General features: G+C 45.1%; 1 protein-coding gene across 3 annotated transcripts in view; it reads right to left on the bottom strand.

Moving 5' to 3' along the window:
- Window positions 1–21,373, bottom strand: part of LOC130161097 (nebulin-like) — a 39,029-nt gene extending 17,656 nt beyond the window's left edge. For all 3 annotated transcript variants that reach the window (XM_056364084.1, XM_056364086.1, XM_056364085.1), the window contains exons 1-32: window positions 20,882–21,373; window positions 16,799–17,109; window positions 15,602–15,673; window positions 12,670–12,771; window positions 12,464–12,574; window positions 12,214–12,324; window positions 11,544–11,654; window positions 10,997–11,107; window positions 10,449–10,562; window positions 10,162–10,272; window positions 9,941–10,051; window positions 9,460–9,570; window positions 9,223–9,333; window positions 8,168–8,278; window positions 7,974–8,084; window positions 7,202–7,312; window positions 6,588–6,695; window positions 6,385–6,495; window positions 6,180–6,290; window positions 5,969–6,079; window positions 5,629–5,739; window positions 5,430–5,540; window positions 4,501–4,611; window positions 3,878–3,988; window positions 3,611–3,718; window positions 3,341–3,451; window positions 3,066–3,176; window positions 2,849–2,959; window positions 2,078–2,188; window positions 1,707–1,817; window positions 1,008–1,118; window positions 36–146 (exon numbers count right to left, since the gene is read on the bottom strand). In XM_056364084.1, the coding sequence (XP_056220059.1) occupies window positions 36–146; window positions 1,008–1,118; window positions 1,707–1,817; window positions 2,078–2,188; window positions 2,849–2,959; window positions 3,066–3,176; window positions 3,341–3,451; window positions 3,611–3,718; window positions 3,878–3,988; window positions 4,501–4,611; window positions 5,430–5,540; window positions 5,629–5,739; window positions 5,969–6,079; window positions 6,180–6,290; window positions 6,385–6,495; window positions 6,588–6,695; window positions 7,202–7,312; window positions 7,974–8,084; window positions 8,168–8,278; window positions 9,223–9,333; window positions 9,460–9,570; window positions 9,941–10,051; window positions 10,162–10,272; window positions 10,449–10,562; window positions 10,997–11,107; window positions 11,544–11,654; window positions 12,214–12,324; window positions 12,464–12,574; window positions 12,670–12,771; window positions 15,602–15,673; window positions 16,799–17,098 (3,579 nt within the window). In that variant the 5' untranslated portion in view covers window positions 17,099–17,109; window positions 20,882–21,373. The remainder of the gene's footprint in view (window positions 1–35; window positions 147–1,007; window positions 1,119–1,706; window positions 1,818–2,077; window positions 2,189–2,848; window positions 2,960–3,065; window positions 3,177–3,340; window positions 3,452–3,610; window positions 3,719–3,877; window positions 3,989–4,500; window positions 4,612–5,429; window positions 5,541–5,628; window positions 5,740–5,968; window positions 6,080–6,179; window positions 6,291–6,384; window positions 6,496–6,587; window positions 6,696–7,201; window positions 7,313–7,973; window positions 8,085–8,167; window positions 8,279–9,222; window positions 9,334–9,459; window positions 9,571–9,940; window positions 10,052–10,161; window positions 10,273–10,448; window positions 10,563–10,996; window positions 11,108–11,543; window positions 11,655–12,213; window positions 12,325–12,463; window positions 12,575–12,669; window positions 12,772–15,601; window positions 15,674–16,798; window positions 17,110–20,881) is intronic.
- Window positions 21,374–21,444: the final 71 nt, after the last annotated feature.

Below are 21,444 nucleotides of genomic sequence, written 5' to 3'. Positions count from 1 at the left end.
TCTGGGTGAGCGATGAGAGGGAAGTGGAGCGGCACCTCGCTCTGGATCTCCGACATCTGTTTGGCAAAGTGCATCTGTGGCGTCTCGGGGAGGAGGCGGTACAGGGAGGAGGCCGCCTCCTTCTTGCAGCCCTCTCTGTATTTCACCTGCAGCAACAACACAAACAAACCAACAGCGCCCGTTAGTTGAAGGAGCATTCACACTGGACGAAGAGCGAGTTTCAGAGGCCGAGTCACGGCGAACAACAGATGTGAACAGATGTGAACAGGTTTCACTCTCATCCTGAAGCTGTGTGACTCCATCAGGTGTAGCTGAGCTTCGGTGGATGTCAGGCAGCATCGGTCTGAGTTCAGAGGATTTATTTTTAGGAACAGCCTCCTCCTCTCGCTCAGATATGAAAGCTGTGGTGGAGACTCTGTGGCGGCTCAGACCCGACAGCTCCGGCTCACAGAGAGAGAAACACAAAGGTCACAAAGACGCAAAACTGTTTTCTGTCTGTTTTTCTTTTGTCCTTTTCATTTTGGATTTTGTTTTGATCATTTTGTGTTTATTTTTTGATCCTTCTGCCATTACAACATAAAATCACAGAATCTATAATAATATTAATAACATTTTTCTCCCTGATTGTGAGTTTGCACAAAAAATTGTAATGAATCAAAATCAATATTGTTGCTAATCACTGACATATCTCAGACTGATAAACATTTAGTTTATGGAAATGTCATTCTTTGTGTTTTTCTTCTTCTATGTAAACAAACTGGCAATTAAAGGGTTAAATTCCTGTGTTGAATGGAAAAATTATTAAGTGAAAGTGGAAAATAATATTAATACATAATACTTTTATAACAGTTTTATGATTTTAAGCAGCAGCAGCTTTTAACCACCAGTCTTTAATTCAGAAGGACGTGTTGGTGCTGCTGCGTTCAAGCGCTGTGAGTTCCTGTTTGTCAGGGAGACGTTCCACAAACTGACCAATCACAGCGGAGGAGGAGATCAGTGTCGGTCACCTGACTCTGCAGCTCCGTCACCTCCTTGGCCAGCTCAGTCTGGAGGGTCTGAGGAAGGCTGGAGAACAGAGACGACGACAAATCCTTCTGCACGTCCTCTTTGTACTTCACCTGCAACGATGGACAGAGTCTGACTGAGAAGAACTGCATGCTGGGAAAAAAAACAATCGATAATATTGGTAAAAACTTCAACTCAATCTCTGCCAAAAATACTCTAGTCTTTGAACAAATTGTTGCCGACTTGACTTTTACAGTTTTTGACCTGATCTGAAAATCCTGCAGCTTTCCTTTGTTTTCTGACATTATTGTGTCTGTAACGTCATAAAAAGGTAAAATAAATCACTGCCAGACTGAAGACAGAAGTATTTATAGGTTAAAGGAAGATGAGAAGACTGAGGGAACAGCAGCCTGGCTCTGTCCGCAGGAGATAACATTCATCCACCCGCAGCTCTACAGCTGATCAACATGTCACATCTCCTTTATTTATTCTGTGTAAAAATGACAAGTTGCGGTTTTAACAGACGGACAGGAGCGAGGTATCGACCTCCTCGTGCAACTCTGAGCGAGAAAAACAAAGGAGCTCATTTCTAAAAATACTGGAAACCTCCATTAGGAGAGAGTGAAGCGTGGACTCCAGGGCACGGCTGTGCTGTGCAGTGACGTGCAGTGATGTGAGTGTGTGTGATGCGTGGTCAGTACCTGGCTCTGGAGCTGTGAGGCCTGCTTGGCGTGTTGAGTGTCCAGGGTTTCAGGCATCACAGAGTACAGACAGCTGCCGGCCTCCTGCCTCCCTGACTTCTTATACTTTGTCTGAAAACAACATTTTAAAGCGACGTTATTATTTTGTTCTTGACTCTTGTTTCTCCTTTTCTTTAAACCTCCTGTGAACACTTTACTGACCGATCACTGCATTTCTCAAGGACCATAAACAGTTCCCTGCTGCGCTAAAGACTCACATTACAAGTTAAATCTCACAAGACGAGAACATGCAGGTTTATCTGCTGCAGATTCGACCTCATTAATCTTCATTTTATTTGCTAGAAGATGAACCGAGTCCTGCTTCGTCTCACCTCGCTCTGCAGCTCAGAGACACTTTTAGCAAACTGAGTCTCGGCGGTTTCCGGCAGCTGAGAGTAGAAGCTCTGACAGAGGCGCCTCATCCCGTCCTCCTTGTACTTGTTCTACAACCAGAGACACAAAAACTTGTTTTACAACAGTGACAACGAGCAGCGTCGGCTGTCAGAGGAAACGACAGCTCCACAGAAACAGATAAAGTCACTCATTCATAATGCATTCATTCATTCATAACTAAGTGAGCGCAGCAGCCTGTTCTCCATCACATCGCAGCGTCCGGTCCACTTCCTCGCGTTCCTCTGACAGACGCTGCTTCACTTCATCAGCCTCAGAGTGACTGATGCGCTGTGTGACATCACTGCCGTGTGACATCACTGCCACGGGTACAGATGGCAGCCAGAGACACGGACAGCATGTGTCGGCAGAGATGAAGCGTCCACTCTGTCTTGTTGACCTTCCACTTGTTATTCCCCGTACGTAGGTCACATGATTACAGCCGAGTCGTTTTAATGCCAGCTGCTGACAAAGACCATGAGATGAAGCTGAAAGCTCCGGAAAGACGTTCTTTTTTTCAGCCTGTCTCATGTCTCTGAACACAGAGAATGAGAGGATGAATAAATCATGTTTCTCATCATCACGTCTGCTGGCATGAAGAATGAACCTGGGGAAGATGTTGCTTCGTGGTTTTAAAATGGTGGCGAGCTGTTCGAAGTGTTCCCGCCCCGCCCCGCCCCGCCCCTCCCCGCCCCGTCCTGTCCCGCCCTCACCTGGCTCTGCATGTCCGTTAGCCCTCGGGCAAACTGGTTCTCCAGAGTGTCCGGCAGCTGGTGGTAAACTGGACACGACATCTCCTTCTTACCGGCCTCTTTATACAAGATCTGCAGGACACAGAGGACAGAAAACATGGACGCTCGCTCGCTCGCTGAGGAGGAAGAATCATTTAAACTTGCAGTGTGCATGATGCATGTGTGCAGGTGTGTGTACCTGACTCTGGAGCTGTGACGCCTCTTTAGCGTGTTGTGTCTCCAGGGTTTCTGGTAGTCGATGGTACAGAGACGTAGACGCCTGCTTCTTACTGGCCTCTTTGTATTTAGCCTGGAGACACAGTCACAGAGAGAGGAAACCTGAATCTGAGAGGAATCTTTCAACCCCACTCATCTTTAGAGATATTACAGATAATTACAGGGTAAATTCCTAAATGATATGAAGTCTGCAGGTAATTCTGTCAAGGCATGAAATCGTCAGGAGCCTGAACGCACCTCACTCTGCATCTCCGTCAGCTCTTTAGCGTGCTGGGTGTCGATGGGGTCGGGCAGCAGAGAGTACAGGTTGATGCTCATCTCTTTCTTACCCTCCTCTTTGTACTTGACCTGGTGACGGAACAAAACACAGACGGAAGGACGAGAGGAGAGTTACAGCAGGAAAACAAGTCAGAGAAAACACGATGAGGTCACAAAATATATGAAAACTGAATTAATTAAATACATAGTGAATCTTTAAAGTGACGTGACGATGGTTTCAGTGTTTACCTCGCTGAGCATCTCCGTCTGCTCTCTGACAAACTGGGTCTCGATGGTCTCTGGCATCAGGTGGAAAAGACTGGAGGCGTCTTTCTGTAAACTCTGCCTGTACTTCAGCTGCAGGAGAAATCAGCAGCATTAAGAGAAATAAACCAGTCAACAGCTGAAACAAGGTGCTTTTTCTAAACGTGGGTGGGTCTTTGTTCAGGTTCATGAGAGAGAGTTTAACGTCTGATTTCAACAACTTAACTTTATCGACAAAAGGTGAGTCAGTACCTGACTCTGCAGCTGCGACGCCTCTTTAGCGTGTTGAGTCTCCAGAGTCTCGGGTAACGTCGAGTACAAAGACTTTGTCGCTCCTTTCTTTCCCGCTTCTTTGTACTTCATCTGAAACACAACAAAGACTGTTTCACACGTTCACCTGATTTTAAAAATCTGTTCTGTTGATTTAAAGCTCAGCATCAATAATAACCCAGGAGCCTTTAACTTCTATCCTACTTACTATATTTTACTTTATTATACTATTCATCTTTGTCAAGTATTTGGTTCTTGCCATTTTGCAGTTTGTTTTTCTTTCTTTCTTCTGTCACTTTGCTGCTGTGACGCTGTAAATTTCCACACTGTGGGACTAATAAAGGAGCATCTTATCTTCACTTGCTCAGTGGCTCTAAAACCTGCTAGAATCTCCACATCTTTTCCTTTTCCAACAGAAGTTACAACTCAAAACCCAAGAGACGGATATTGTTTAAAATACTGCTGAAAACAAAGAGAAATGTAGAGTCGTGTGTCGTCTGCATAGATGTGAAACCTCTTTGCACCTGTAAACTCAAACCTCAGTCTTTGCAGAACTATATTGTGGCAAAGGTGAAAGGTCAGAGAGCAGGAAGTCTCTCCCTCACCTCGCTCTGCAGCTCAGACACAGTTTTAACAAACTGAGTCTCGCTTGTTTCTGGGAGTTGAGAGTAAAAACTCTGAGAGAGGCTTCTCTTCCCGTCCTCCTTGTACTTGTTCTGAAAGAGATGGAGACGATCACGATTATGAGTTTTATTTATGTACGAGGCAAAAAATATACTTTTCTTAATATCCCGAGCAGAGGTGAAGAAACAGAGCAAACGTTTAAAATCTGTGACGCAGCTCCACTGAGGCTCTTTGGCGTCACGATGAGACACCAGAAAGTTTGTTTTTTCCTGAAAACACTTGATATAAATCTGGTCTCCCATCACTCCCTGGCCTCAGATCAGACACTGTTCACGACTCTTCTCCGGTGCAGGTTACGAACAGGCTGCGAAACTCCTTTGATGCCGTTTTCTGACGAGCGTCTGATAGACATCAGAGAGCATGGGATAATGGAGGCAGTGATTATTTATGACTAATCAAACAGCATTCTCACTGCAGTTATTTTGAGGAGGCTCCAGCTCGGAGATGAAGCACACCCAGGATCCGTCCCACATTTTTGTTTTATCTCCGTCCAAAATGTTCGAGGTTGAAGAAACAAATTCATGATTTCTCACATTGATTTAACTTCAGCAGCATCATTAGCTCAGTGTCTGAATCTCACAGTTTTAATGAAAGTTACAGTGAGCAGGGAAACTTCAAATTTAAGTCAAGAGGTTAACCACAGGTTCTAAATCTAACCCGTTAAAGGATAAGACTCGTCTTATTCTGTGTTTTCTCTTATTCTCCCAAACCAAAACTGTGTTGGTCCGCCTCTCCACACTTTTTTCTTCTCCCCTAATTCTTTACAGGAAACTTTCCAAAATAAAATACAAGACGGTCAGTTTTTTTCTTCTTCTTCTTTTAAGTTATTTTTGTGGCCATATAGTTTTACCTCGCTCAGCATGTCAGTCATCTCTCTGGCGAAGCTGGTTTCAGAGGTGTCGGGCAGAGATGAGTACAGGGAGCTGGACATCTCTTTCTTCCCGCCTTCTTTGTACTTGATCTGTGGAAGGCAGAGGGGAATTTACCTGAGATAAAAGGAAGAAACCACATATTCTTTTCTCAGATAAAAGAGGAAACACCAGCGTTACCTGGCTGAGCAGCTCTGCAGCTTCTTTAGCGTGCTGCGTCTCCATGGTGTGAGGCAGCAGCGAGTACAGGCAGGTGTTCGCCTCCTTCTTACCTGCCTCCTTGTACTTGGTCTGCAATATGAAATAAACACAGCCGTTCAAGCAGCTTCTAGCTGGCGACAACACCTGATTTTTCCAGGTGTTTTCATCATGCATTGACATTAATGGCGCTTTCATGCATCTCTCACAACTTCTCTGTGTTTTGATTCATTTTTCTCCTCAGTTTGTGACACATAAACACAACACGTAGATCTGACCCTGCATGAACTGAAATAACATCTCATAAGATGCGCCCATGTACCTCACTCTGCAGCTCAGACAGCTGTTTGGCCAGATGTGTCTCTGTGGTTTCTGGGAGGCGATGGTACAAACTGCTCTCAGTCTTCTGCTTCAGACCTTCTTTGTACTTCAGCTGCAGGAAACAGGCGGGAGCGTCACATGATGAAACTCTCACTGTGTCGGTGAGAGGAAAACACGGTTTCTGAAACGCGCTCCAACAGCAGTTTGAATACCTCGCTCTGCAGGTGTGACGCCTCTTTAGCGTGCTGGGTGTGGATGGTCTCAGGCAGCAGCGAGTACAGGTTCATGCTCATCTCCTTCTTACCGTCCTCTTTATACTTCACCTGGAAACAAACAAACAAACAAACAACAGCTTCATCCACCAGCCAACAGAAACGTCCTCCTGAAGATTTCATGCCCTCTCCTTCCCGTCGTCACCTCGCTGAGCAGCTCGGAGACGTCTCTGGCGTGGGCCGTCTCTAAGGTGTCGGGCAGCAGGTGGAACAGGCTGGAGCCGAGACCTTTCTTCAGAGCCGCCTTGTACTTCAGCTGAAGGCAAACGGGAGCACAGACAGTTATCCAGCTGCAGCCGTCACACAGGGACGGACGGAGGCGTGTGCGTTGACCTCGTGTGTTTTTACCTGGCTCTGCAGCTCAGAAGCTTCTTTGGCATGAAGCGTCTCCAGAGTCTCAGGCAGGGTGGAGTACAAACAGCTGGACACGTCTTTCTTTCCCTTTTTGTACTTCATCTAAAATCAGTTCAGTCAAACGACACGAGATTTAAAGGTTTAAATTCATTAAACACGGACACATTAAAGTGGCTCCTCACATCTGCAGCTTCTGTAAATTCAGACAAATGTTTGTAATTGTCAAACACCTGACACCTGTAAATAATATACAGTTTTATCTAGAGTGGCGGAAAACCATTTAAAAATATTTCATTTAATCTAATTTTAATTCTAATTCTAATTTTAGCCTCATTTTCTATCAAATGTGCCTCAGAAATGAAAGGGTGGTGAAAGTAGAGTTAACCAATCAGATTCTTCCTCTTTTTGTTGTTGTTGTGAGAAAACATCAGCTGGACCGGAGGCTTTTAAAGTGGGCGGGACCAAAAAATCACTGTCATAGGCCTTCCTGAAGGATCGAGACCAGAGCCTGTCATCGGCCTTTTTCGAACAGGTGCGCTCGATGTCGTCACCTCGTGGGGGACGGAGATGGAAAACATTTGTCCGGATGACAGATTCCTCCTCCTCACCTCGCTCTGCAGCTCGGCGACGTTTTTCACAAACTGCATCTCGGCGGTCTCGGGCAGCTGACTGTAGATGCTGTGAGAGCGGCTCTTCTTCCCGTCCTCTTTGTATTTGTTCTGTTAAAAGAAAAAAGAAACCAAACACATGAGGAGAAGATCTCCGGACACTTAAACACTTTACATGTAGACGAGTTTGTCTCTTTCTGTCTGTTTCTCTGAGCAAATTAAAAATCAATAATTAACCTCTTTTTCTATTGATTATTGTGGCTTTTATTTGAGTCTCCTCTCCGTGTTTTACATTGTGTTTATCTAACAGCTCTCTTTTCATGGTCTGTCTGATGAACACGTCTTTATCAAACGCTGACAGCGAGGTTGGCTTCATTATCTCAGACTGAATCTGCGCCGCGCCGTTAAAACGCTGATAACCTCTTTGATCCTTTTCTGATGGTAATCACATGAGTGATGACCAATTCATGATAGAAACATCAGAGACGATGAGACGGTGACGCTGCAGGAGGATTTTAAACCTGATGTTGATTCAGCTTCAGTCTTTATGTTTGTTTTACTCCACGTTTACAGGTGAAGCAGCTACTGAAGATCAGATACGTCTGAGTGGACACGTCATGTGATATGTGATAGCGTGATATCAGCTACACCCTCATCGTGTTGCAGATATTTTGGGAGACAGTGAAAACGGGGCTGGAGGACGCCGGCAGAACGCCACAGCGACCGGGAGAAGGTGAGTCATGTGATGTCTGATTATTCTGACTGCAGGTACCTCGCTCAGCATGTCAGTCATCTCTCTGGCGAAGCTGGTTTGTGAGGTGTCGGGCAGAGTGGAGTACAGAGAGCTGGACATCTCCTTCTTCCCGCTCTCCTTGTACTTAATCTGGGGAAAAGAAGGTTTGATTTAACGTCTGTGCTCGCGTCACTGAAACACGATGGAAGTGAAGACCTGTTGAAGCTCTGCACCTCACTGAGCAGCTCCCCGGCCTCTTTAGCGTGTTGCGTCTCCAGGGTTTCAGGCAGCAGAGAGTAAAGACACGTATTCACTTCCTTCTTTCCAGCTTCTTTATACTTCGCCTGCAGAAATCACAACACAACCTTTGTGCCATTAGATAAAACAACCGTGCCTCCACGTGTGCACGTTCTCCTGCTCTTTCACCCTCAGGACGTTTGTTTCCTGGGTTCCACATAGGATGAAATGTTAAACCTGTTTCATGATCACAATCAATTCATTCAATAAATGCAACATGGACGCAGACATTCAACCATCGTCCCCTGCCTGTCTTTGGACTGAGGGAGGAAGCTGGACTAACTAACCTGGAGTCATGGAAAACTCCACAGAGAAAGGCTGCAGCAGGTTTGAACCCAGCGGTGCAATCCACTGCACCACTGTGCCGCCATCTGCCGCCCGACAAGCGACAGAAAACAGATAATTTAAGTTGTTTTGAGGCGAAACTAAAATAACTAAAATAATGTTGTTGAAGACTGTGAGACGGAGACCCTCTGGCTTTTGGCAGAGAATAAAGAAATGTTGTTGTTAATTGTTAATAAAGTGAGAACAACATAAATTGGTTGGTTTGATATGATACAATGAATTCAACCAACTCAAAGAGTGATGACAGCATTTAACATGAAACATAGAATTGTTTTAAAACCTGTAATCACTGTAATAAACTTAATAAAACTGTGACTCTCTGCTTTAACGAATCAGATATTTTGGGTTTGAGTGGGTCTGAGTTTTTCATGAAAGTGCTGCACGACTGAGAAGAGACTCTCCAGAGAGCTGAAGCAGCTCTGCACAATACACTGTCATTCACTCTCACAGCTCAACAGTATATTTAGTACAAGCCTCTTCATCTGGGGCCGAGTTCAGAGAAACACTTGTTGAATAAGTCTGCTTCACTGCTGGATTTCTTCCTTTTTATTGAGCGTAAAAAGACATTAAACTTTGGGCTGAACGTGTGTTTTTAACCGGATGAAACGTGACGGCGTGTGAGCGAGGCTGGTGTCCGGTGCTGTACCTCACTCTGCAGCTCAGACAGCTGTTTGGCCAGCTGTGTCTCTGTGGTCTCTGGGAGCTGATGGTACAAACTGCTCTGAATCTTCTGCTTCAGACCTTCTTTATACTTCACCTGCATGAGACCGGAGTTATTTAATGCTAACACTGTTGTTATCTTACAGCAGCAGGTGACTTTCAGTTAATCAAGAGAAAGGTAATTATTACAGCTTTAACATGAAACAGTAAGAAGTTTGAATACCTCGCTCTGCAGGTGTGACGCCTCTTTAGCGTGCTGGGTGTGGATGGTCTCGGGCAGCAGCGAGTACAGGTTCATGCTCATCTCCTTCTTACCGTCCTCTTTATACTTCACCTGCAGGAACCAGAGTGAAAACGCAGAGTTATTCTTCTTCTTCTGGGTCTTTTAATTTCACTTTCACGCTGCTGTGCAACCAGGAAGTAAAAAACACGACAGGAGGAGCGAAGATTCATGTAAAAACATAATGATCACAAAGCTCATTTAAGCATCGGGGACATTTCCACATCTATATATTTTAATTCTGAGACTCTACATGTCTTTGCATGATTTACAGCCAGTACAAACATGACAAACAAACACTTTAAAACATATAAAAATCATCTCTTCACGACTCAAAAGTACAGAAAGGCTGATCGTCACGGCTCCTGATTTATTGAGCTAATATTATTAGTATTCATGTTCCTGTGTGTGAGAGTTACTGTACCTCGCTGAGGAGCTCGGACACTTCCTTGGCGTGGGCCGTCTCCAACGTCTCCGGGAGAAGAGAGTACAAACACGAGTTCACGCCCTTCTTCCCCGCCTCCTTGTAGCGCATCTGAAGATAAAAAACATTCGTCTGAAGGAGAGAAATCTTCATCTTTATCATTTTCTTTATTAACGAAGTCATCACAAAGGATTCACGGCGGACTGAGGACGTCCGCTCACCTCGCTCTGCAGCTCAGCCACAGTTTTAGCGAACTGCGTGTCGGCGGTCTCCGGGAGCTGAGAGTAGAAACTCTGACAGAGGCTCTTCCTGCCGCCCTCCTTGTACTTACTCTGAGAGACGACAAAACAACCTGTCAGTGCTTCGTCCAGATGTCACTCAGCTCTCACTGTCTGTTTCCTCTTTTAGAAAAATAACAGATATCTTTAAGGAGCGTTAGGTTCATGCCACCTCCGACCCCGCGAACGTGACGTCAGGTTCAGTGTGTTTTATATTGTGTGTGTTGTACCTCGCTCTGCATCTCAGTCATCTCTCTGGCAAACTGGATCTCTGCGGTGTCGGGGAGCTGAGAGTAAAGGGAGGAGGGGGCTCCTTTCACCAGCATCTTAGGCCGATAATTCACCTGGGAGACAGAGAGAGAGAGACAGAGAGAGAGAGAGACAGAGAGAGAGACACAGAGAGACAGACGTGTCAGGACTGAGATCATCTCCAGCTCTGTCTTAATACTCCAGTCGTCTGGTAAATACAGGATGAAAGAGTTGTGGCTGTAAACTGGAGCAATAATGAGAGTAAAGAGATGCAGGTGAGACACGTGAAGCTTCAGATCAAGCTGTTGTCTTTGTTTTGTGTCGGAGACTTTCAGGACATATGGACAAGATGGAATCACTTCACGGCCTGAATGAAAGGAGGAATAATGAACTCTTTCAACTTCTATATGGCATGTAAGCTGTGTGTGTGTGTGTGTGTGTGTGTGTGTGAGAGTGTGAGAGTGTGTGTGTGTGTGTGTGTGTGTGTGTGTGTGTGTGTGTGTGTGTGTGTGTGTGTGTGAGTGTGTACCTCACTCTGCAGCTGTGACATCTCCAGGGCGTGCTGGATTTCCGGAGTGTCTGGGAGTTGTGAGTAGAGGGAGAAGGAGGCCTTTCTCTTCCCGTCCTCTTTGTACTTTTTCTGAAACGGATCCAGATCAGATCAAATCAGATCACATCAGATCAGATCACATCAGATCAAATCAGATCAGATCAGATCACATCAGATCAAATCAGATCAGATCAGATCAGATCAGATCAGATCAGATCAAATCAGATCAGATCAAATCAGATCAAATCAGATCAAATCAGATCAGATCAGATCAAATCAGATCACATCAGATCACATCAGATCACATCAGATCACATCAGATCACGTTATCACATCGTGTGTCAGAGGCCTTGATTTATCTTTAAATGAGATGTCTGTGTTTTCTTTATGTGTTTAATTCATTTGCAGTGGGATTCCTCTCGGCCTGATCAAACCCGGAGCTGCTGCATTAAATAAAAACTCAGACTGGAGTGAACTGATGAAACACTTTGAAACGCGGTCGGCGTGACGACGGCGTTGGGAGTACCTCGCTCTGGAACTCGTGGACGGTTTTGGCCAGCTGCATCTCAGCGGTTTCAGGAAGCTGAGAGTACAAACTGCTGCTCATCTCCTTCTTCCCTTCCTCCTTGTACTTGTTCTGAGGAAGGAGGGAGGGAGGGAGAGAGAGAGAGAGAGAAAAGGAGGGGGGAGGGAGGGAGAGAGAGAGAGAGGGAGAGAGGAGAGAGAGAGAGGGAGAGAGAGAAAAGGAGGGGGGAGGGAGGGAGAGAGAGAGAGAGAGGGAGAGAGAGAGGGAGAGAGAGAAAAGGAGGGGGGAGGGAGAGAGAGAGAGAGGGAGAGAGAGAGGGAGAGAGAGAGGGAGAGAGAGAGGGAGAGATCATCCATTCATCCACTAGCTTTCCATCTATCCATTAATCCTTTCAACCGTCCATTCATTCATCCATCAGTATCTGTTCATCCTCTCTCTGTCCACCCATGTATTCCTCCATCATCATAACCCATCATCCATCCATCAATCTTTTCATTCATCCATTATCCATTCATTCTTCCATTTACCCATCCATTAAATCATTATAGCCCATCCACCCTTCCATCTTGCATTCATCCCTCCATCATCCCTCCATCATCCCTCCATCATCCCTCCATCATCCCTCCATCATCCCTCCATCATCGGACCATTCCCCTCCTTCCTGTCTGACCTCACTCAGAATCTCCGTCAGCTCTTTGACGAACTGAGTCTCTGTGGTTTCCGGCAGCAGCGAGTAAAGCGACGAGGAAATCTCCGTCTTCACGTTCCCTTTGTATTTAATCTGGAAACAAACAAACAAAAAAACAAAACGTCATCACTGCCACAACCGTATATCACCGGGAGCGCTGACCCGCTGACCCGCTGACCCGCTGATCCACCGCCACTAACTTCTGCATCATCACCATCTGAAGTTGAAGTACCTCGCTCTGCAGCTCTGACGCTTCTCTGGCGCGTTGAGTCTCCGGAGTCTCCGGCAGGATGGAGTACAGAGAGACCGACGCCTCCTTCTTCCCCTCCTCCTTGTACTTGGACTGAAACAGTTCAACAACATTTCACAGGAGTGATCAGACGACACGAGTCTTTACGAGTGTGAAACAACAGCCGTGTGCTGCGTGTGCGCTCAGACCTCAGATATCACCGCGCTGATGTTCTTGGCATGAATGAGTTCAGCTCCAGGAACAAACAGACTCTGGCCTTTCATCTTCTCAAAGTCCTCCTTATACCTCACCTGCAGGGAGGAGGAGACATCAGTCTGTGTGTGTGTGTGTGTGTGTGTGTGTGTGTGTGTGTGTGTGTGTTATGTGATTATATTTGCATGCAAGCTGAACTTCTGCTGCCCTCCAGCTCCATCCCCAGGAGGACTGTTAGTTGTTTTAAAGCTCACAGAGCAACAGTGAAGAAAGCTGCTGAATCGGCTCTAAAACATGTACAAATATCAGGTGTGGTGAAAAATAAAAGCTTTGATGGAAAGTAGTTTAAATGAATTAAAATATCTTTGTTTACATGCACCCTCAGCAGCGTCGTTCACATCCCATGAATTAGACAGTTCCTGTCAAAGCTGGGGACGATAACTACAGGTGGAAGCTTTCACATTAACTCCAGGTGATACAGTGATTCATCCAGTCAGACCAGCTGCAACAAATACAATCAATACCATAACATCTTCTGTATTGATCAGGCTTGAGTTAGTCAGAGTTGATGAAAACTCAAGCTGTGATTGTAAAACAAAAGAAAAACATAAGGCTGCATCTTCCTCCAGAACAAACCCTGATGATAACGATGAACAATAGTTGAGTTATTGAAAGGAAAAGAGGGAATAATAAAATAATATTTATTATTGTACAGAAGTATAACAGCTGATCCTCACTCTGCCTTCTTCTCTGTTCTTGTGAAACATCGTCAGTCCGACTTCTGTTCCACATCAACCCGAGAACAGATCAAATATGTGAAGTGTTCTCGCCTGTTTTATCGAGGATGCATTGGGACAGCCAAGTATCCCAGGATGCATTTTGATTCTGAGCCAGGCTCAAAGCTGAAACAATTTCCATCCTGTTATTATATCACTTCTGAAGGTGTCAGGCTGTTTGGAAACGTGTGAGGAGCGTCCTGTCGGGTGAGGTCAGGTACGAACACTTGTCTCTGACGCCCTTTGGTAATTCACTGCTGGCTCTGGGTCCGTTTTCATATATGAGAGAAATTACTTTTGAAAAGCTAAAAATAACTGGACAGTTTAACAGCAGCTCTGCCTCTGTGAGCTTCTTTAATATAAACCTATAAATATATATGAAGAAAAACAAACAGAGCGGTCCATGTTAAACTCTGTTAGATTTGATTGATATATATATATATATATATATATATTCGCCTCGTTAGCTCAACACGTCTCTCTCATACAGAGCAGCACATGTGCCAGCGTCTGGGGCTCGGCTCCGTCTGATTGGACGTTCGGTCAAACAACAGGCTGACAGATTTCCTGGAGAGACCCAGGAGCGAAAATGGGATTAATCCACAAAGTCAGTGTCTGTCGCTGCCGATCTGTGACAGGAAACCAGAGTGGGTGAGAACGCAGGCCTGGACTGCGTCAACACAAATAAATCTTATGTTATTAAATCAGTATTTAAACTTATCAATGTTGTTTATTATGTGTCGTTTCTTCTCCACAGTCTGTTATATCCTGAAGCTGGCTCCCTCCACTCAGCCTGCCATGGACACAACTTTTATGCAGTCACGTCTCCATGGTAACAGCAACCTGGATGATTGGTGGATCAGGCTTTAGGATTGTGATGCGTGCAGAGCTTCGCCATGAATTTTGGGAATGACACGAGAGAGAGAGAGAGAGAGAAGAGAGAGAGAGAGAGAGAGAAACAACTAAAGATAAAGAGGTTGTTTCTTCCCGCCTCCTGTCATCGAACGACTGAACGCACAAAACGTTTCGGGAGTGTAACGTCTCAACTTCACGTGATGATTAACGGCGACGTCTGACGGCGGGTCGCAGAGGGCGACAGCAGCCGAGGGAAAGAGGTGAAGACGGCTTCATAAAGATGCTTCACTCTCTTCCACTGTAGCTGATGAGTCACGCTGCTTGGAAACAGCCGAGCTGCCGAGTTTGACTCACACCGGGGAATCAATATCTCACCCTCCCACCTCCTACAACAACATTCACCCTCATTCACCGTCTCACTGCCAGATATTCGCCTCAAACTGCTGCTGTAGCCCAAAGGCGGGCTTTCCTTTTCTGTGCTGAATTAAAAGGCCGTCACTGGACGTCAAAGAAACCTGCAGCTGAATTCATGATCACGTCAGTTTGAGTCACGGCGTCCGTCACTCCGGTCCGGACTGAAATATCCCTCAGAAGACCGTCACGGATTAAACACGATTAAAACAGATTGATTGTTACCCAAAATATTCCAGGAGAGATACTGTTATTAAACCTAAAATATTTCTTTATCTAAAAGATAATCTCCTACACACTAATGACACATGTAGGAAAGTTATTAATTCAAGAAATGAAAATTCACTCCCACGCTTCTTTGGCTGCATTTCTACATTTTTTCATTTGTCATTAATCTGATTTGATCCTTGTTGTTTTCACAGTTGTTGAAATTATCAAGTCAAATTAAAAAAACAAACACATTTTGATATTTGTGCAATAAACAGGAAATCATGTTTGTAGGTTTGTGGCGTTTCATCCGTCCCGGACTCGAAGCGAAGCTGCACGTGTCTGAGAGACTCGGTGTTGGAAGACTCACACTCGAGGGTCATTAGTTTGGATCGACACTTACTGTGGTGAGCCCTGTCTGTGTGTGTGTGTGTGTGTGTGTGTGTGTGTGTGTGTGTGTGTGTGTGGGGGATTACACATGTTCCCCTCAGGATGAACTGGAGCAACTCTGCTGAGCGTCTGACTTTATATCCAGCAACACACTGACGACATTCCCATCAGCCTCAGCGTGTTAGCACTCACCTGAAAGCACCGCTGTGCTGGAGCACGGCCTCGAGTCTCTCACCATGAGCTGAGTGACATTTAAATAATGAACCGAGCGAACGCCGGATGAACTTACGTCACTGACGAGCAAGCTGCACCTCCTGTTAAAGGCTGGATCAGGCAGCGGAGGCTTCACGTCAGAGGACGCCTGAAAACACACCAGTACCTGAGAGTTAGAGTTTGACCAGCGTGGGCTTTTAAAGCTGACACACACACACACACACACACACACACACACACACACACACACACACATATATATATATAGAGAGAGAGAGAGCTGCTCTGTAACGGCCTTTAAACCACGACGGGATCCTCCAACTCTTATTGGACAGACTACACTACTTACACTACTTACAGGACAAACTGAATTATCCATCTGACCCCACTAACAGCACTGAGACAGAGGAACCTGTGAGTCAACCGGGGGGGAACTTTCCTAATTCATGCACCGTTAATCCCTCGCCTCTCGTAACGGGACGGATTCCACTATCAAAGGCTAATAATGGCACATTTTCATTTGTAGTTTCACTAATCCTCTCTAAGCCCTTAGAAAAACCTGCAGTGCCAGGCGATGCCCCACGCCAAGGTCAATACAAAGACTCACAGTCGGGGCTGGGGGGGGGGGGGGGGGGGGTCTCTGAAGAGGAACTAAATCTGCCTCTCAGCAGACTTCATCAAAGAACAGCAAAATCCTCAAAAGTGGTGGAGCAGCACACAGCGACAGTCTGACGACAGCACCTTGTGCTTTAAGACGTACGACGGTTTTCAGATGATTTACAAACGATCAACTGATTAATCAAGTAAATAATCAGCAGATTAACTGATAATGAAGTTCACAGACAGCTGATGTTCTCTGTTTCCTGAACTAAAGACTGAACGAACATAGAAACATCAGCTTCCTTGTTTCATCCGCTGAAAACCCCGAAGTCGCCTTCAGACGAAAACCTCTGACTCTTTAACAACAGACACTGAAATAAGTTTAATTTAAACAGCTGAGACAAATGTTTTATTGTTAAAAGTATTTTCCTTCCCTTGACTTTTAAAAAAAAAGCATGAGATCTGCTTTAATCTAACAGATAACAAATTAATTTCCTGGTTCCTGAAATATAAAACTAATGAGCAGGACTGAACACGTTCGTCAGGATCTGGGTTTGTGTTTTTGCTGATTTGGTGATTTCACGTCATGATTTTCTTTTGTTTAGTTTGTTTCCTGTTGAACATTTAATTTTGGTTTGTTTATGTTGAATTTCAAAAGTTCCAAACTTCTTACCTCCGATTCCCAAGGCCCCAACGACTTTCTTCTTCTACTCCCCACTTCCTCTCCTCCCTCCGTCGCCGCTTCATTTTCCTCCTCCTCTGATATTTCATCAGTTTCCTCCTCCTCCTCCTCTTCCTCCTCCTGTACGTCCGTCATTCCCGTAGTCGTGCCAACAACCGTGGTCAGAGTCGTTACCGCCGTTACCACCGTCTCCTGGAAAGACTCTTCTTCTTCTTCTTCTCTCTTGACTGTCGTAACATTTTCGATCTCTCCGTCCGACAGCACAGCAGCAGGCGCCTCCTCTTCCTCCATGTCAGTCACCTCTGAGGTCAAAGGACAGTTAATGTTTAACTTTCAGTTCAATCCTTTTCCTTTTTATTTATGTGACACATGAAAAACACAATTAAAAGGAACTCCAGGATTCCAGCAGGATTATGAAATAGAAAACAACATGACCTTCCTTATCTAGAAAAGCAAGAAAGAGGTAAGAGGCAAGTGTGAGGCCTGGTTTCATGTGATGACGTAGGAAGTAGTGGGGGTGGGGTTAGCATGGTTAGCACGGTTAGCATGGCTGTGGCGTTGGTAGACAGAGCTAAGTGATGCTGAACGTCTCACAGGCCGCAGATCTGGACCTGAACTTAGAGGCTGTGACTCTCTGATCCGCCCTCCTGCTCAGAAACCTCCATGTTTTTATGATCGACTTCATGTTGACGACTTGGCTCGCTAATGGCTTCCTCAAAGTCACGGTCGCCATGTGATCTCCTACATGTCAAGGTCACCTTTCCCGACGCATCAGTCCTCCATGCTAGGTTTCTCCTCAGCTCCTTCCTCTCAGATCCCTGAAGGTCTCGTCTCCCTGTCAGAAGAGACTTTTACCAACCTCCCCTCAATCGTCTTCTAAAGCTCCGGCCCGGCGTTAGCTCGTTAGCTTAGTCCTGTTCTCGTCCTCTTTCCTCAGTGTTGCACTCACCTTGTACAGTCTGTGGTCTTTGCCTCGATAAATCTTCCTTTTGGTTTTGTCTTGGTCAACTTCAGCTTCCCAAACGGGTTCTTTAAGACGTCCTCAGTGTCGTGGTCTCTGTGTCTTCCTCTGGATGTCTTGGATGCTCTTTGAGTTCCTCAGATTCTTCGTCAACGTTTCAGCTTCTTGTTTTACAGTTAGTTTAAAGTTCGAACCTGTGAGCGACTGAACTGTCCGGTCTAGTCTCCGACTGTCTCCTGTCTCCTGGGTGTTGGTTCTCTGGGTTCTTCTTATCACTTTACCTTCCACATTTAGCCCTCTACTCAAGACCTTATCGCCACCGTGCCCTTCATCCCAACCACAGTGCCAGTGTGTGTGTGTGTGTGTGTGTGTGTGTGTGTGTGTGTGTGTGTGTGCTACTGAAGCAACGGCTGGGGGGTACATACTGTATGAATGTGTCACTGTGGTCTGTTTGTTAAAGTGTGTGTAGGTTGAGATGTTGGAGATGAGTTCAGAGAGAGTGTCATACGCTGGAAGGAATGTACCACCACACACACACACACACACACACACACACACACACACACACACACACACACACACACACATTATTTATTTACTTCATTTCTACTTTTATTTGTTTTACTCACTTCCAAACATCTCCTCTATTTTAGAATTTTATCTTTACTATTTTGTTTTCATTTATTAAAATTACTTTTAATATCTGACTTTTATTTCTGGTTTTACTCACTTTAATAAATCTCCTCCGTTTTAGTATTTTATTATTTTATTTTTATCACTCTATTGTCGTGTTTGCTTTCCAGTCTTCAGTGTTTCCTCGGTGTTAAATGTAGTTATTTCCTCAATTCCTGTTATTACTGTCTTATTTTTATAAGAAAAGTGCAATTTAAAAATAGTCTGATTGACTGATTGATCAAATTAGTAATAATCACTTAAATATTCTTGAATAAATTAAGGTCACACTGCCTCGTCTGTCTGTATCTTCTAGGTGAAATCCATGTCATGTGACTTGGCCACGTTCTTGAGGTGTAAAGCAACACACACTAACAGGAAGGGGGGTGGGGAGTGTGTGTGTGTGGGGGGGTCATATCCTGTGTGTGTGATTGGTCACTTCATATTCCATATCCCATGACTGTAGAGACCAATGATTTGCCAGTATGAGGGTGAGAGGCAGCAGGGAGTCTGGCAGCGGGATCAGGGTGTCAGATGGCTGTAAAGATAAACAGGACGCAGATCTGACTGTCTCTGAGCCAAATGATAATCTGCTGCTCCACCACACACACACACACACACACACACACACACACACACACACACACACACACACACACCACACACACACACACAGGTTGACACAACAACAGCAGAACACAGGTACACCATTCACATTCATAAACACATGCAGACCTCAAACAGGAAAAGATAAACACAGATATAAGAGTGAATGAGCTCCAGGCTAATGTTACTCATTCTGGGCATTCTGGGAAATGTAGGATGCCTTTTTGAATGCAGCTGAGGAAATGAAGACAGAGGAGGAAGAGCAGAGAGAGACCAAACTACTGCTGATGTCTAATCAACCAATTCATTCATTCATACAGATGTCACAGACCTGCGAGCGCTCGCCAGCATCAGCTCTAGATTTAAGGTAATTCCTCGTTTACATGCATTTATGAAACTGGGTTACAGTCAGTTTGTTCTTCCTAACTACATGGATGTGGAGAAGAGCTGGAGAACAGGAGTCTGGACTTTTACTTTCTCCTTTAATTCCTGCATCTAGTTCCTGTGGCTCTTTAGTAGCTGGAAGTATTCGGTCTAAGCCGGTCAGTAAACTGTAAGAAGGAGCTCTTGTTAACTGCTGACGTCTTCAGGCCCTTTTCTTCTTTCTTATTCCTCCAACTTCTCCACCACAGCCAGCTCAGCTGTGATACTCAGTTCTTTTGATTTTCCCTGCGCGCACAAATCTGCTTAAAAAACACCCTAATAAAACATAAAAACACCGATCAATCCTCACTCATTCAGGCACCAACTAATTAATAAGGTCTTTAAACACGTCATGGGTTTAGTGGCCTGAATAACAGCTGAGTCCTGCCAGTTGAATCCTGGCTGCGGCTCCTGCCTGCAGTCACCACCGTCTCACCCAGCATCACAGTAAACAACGCTCCCCGCAGAATGAAACCTCTCTCCTCTAAATCGGGAGACACAGTTTTTATAAGTGGTAAAAAGCTGCCTCACTGACCAGGAGCTCTCTCTCTCTCTCTCTCTCTCTCTCTGTCTCTCTCTCTCTCCCTCTCTCTCCCTCTCTCTCTCCCTCTCTCTCTCCCTCCCTCAGATCTTGTTAATGAATTCTGAAACACAAAGCTTTTCCTGGGAGAAATCCCTGTGATCTTGTCCTGATGTGAACCAGCTTCAGTGGCAGCCGCAGCTCGGAGGAAATAACACTCTTCTCTTCAGGCTTTTCGGACTTTGTGAAACAGATTTCTGTTTTTTTAAAATTTTATTTTATTTTTTAACTGAATCCAAATCCAGAGAAAAACATTTTCTTAAGATCAGAAAGCTTTTAAACCCAGAGCTGTGAAACTGAGGATCAGGGAGACGGGCTCTAATTTACAAATCAAATAATTAAAGATAATGAGACACCAGCAGAAGTTCATTTCATTAATTTAATATTATTATGTGCTGGTTTTTGTTGAGTTTCTTATTCAACAAGCAAACAGAAATCCCCCTCTGTATTCAACCTCCCTCACTTCCTCCTCCTCTTCTTCTTTCATCTCCAGGTCAGCCTCCAGAGGAGCTGGGTGATAAAATAAAAATGTGTGGGCTGTTTGAATGTCAAACCGTTTGAGAGCGAGGCGAAGTGTGTGTGTGTGTGTGTGTGTGTGTGTGTGTGTATTAATTAAGGCCGGGCAAACGAGGAGAGGGAATCTGTGGCGTATTAACGCGGCGGAATGATGCGATCACTCGGTCAGGTAAACAGAGGGGGGAGGAGAGGGGGGAGAGCGGAGGACAGAGAGGGAGGAGAAGAGAAAAAAAGAGCGGGAATAAACAGAGAGGAAAGACGGGAAAACAAAAGCAAACAATCGAGGAGAAGGAGCAGGTGCACAATGAGACTCTACCTTAGCATCGTCTGCTGAGGGTCACCAGGTCATCAGCACACACATGGGTCCAGCACCTGCACACACACACACACACACACACACACACACACACACACTCTCACACACACATCACAGCCACATGAACATTTTCTTGTTGTAGGTCATAAACATATAAATAAAACATGCTGGTAACCGTAGCAACAGCGCTGATGCTTCAGGCTCCACTGGCGAAACTAAACGAACCACAGCTCAAAGTTTAACCACATCCCACTTTCTTTATTTGTGTTAAAAACCAAAACACACTGTGGTGCAGAAGAGACTCGGCTTTACTCGATACCCAATAATTATGTATCAATACTCGTAGTTAAATCATTTAAATGAACTTGATTCGTCTTAAATTCAACAAATAAAACTCGTCACTTACACTGATGAAGAAGAAGAAGCTCCTCTTCAAACGGCTGATGTCAGCATCACTGGAGGGCTCCATGGTGTGTGTGTGAGTGTGTGTGTGTGTGTGTGTGTGTGTGTGTGTGTGTGTGTGTGTGTGTGTGTGTGTGTGTGTGTGTGTGTAAGAAAGAGAG

The sequence above is a fragment of the Seriola aureovittata genome, chromosome 20, assembly GCF_021018895.1.
Source record: "Seriola aureovittata isolate HTS-2021-v1 ecotype China chromosome 20, ASM2101889v1, whole genome shotgun sequence".
NCBI classification, from domain to species: Eukaryota; Metazoa; Chordata; class Actinopteri; order Carangiformes; family Carangidae; genus Seriola; species Seriola aureovittata.
Note: the sequence above shows the minus strand (reverse complement) of the source record. Positions and strands in the feature narration are given on the sequence as shown.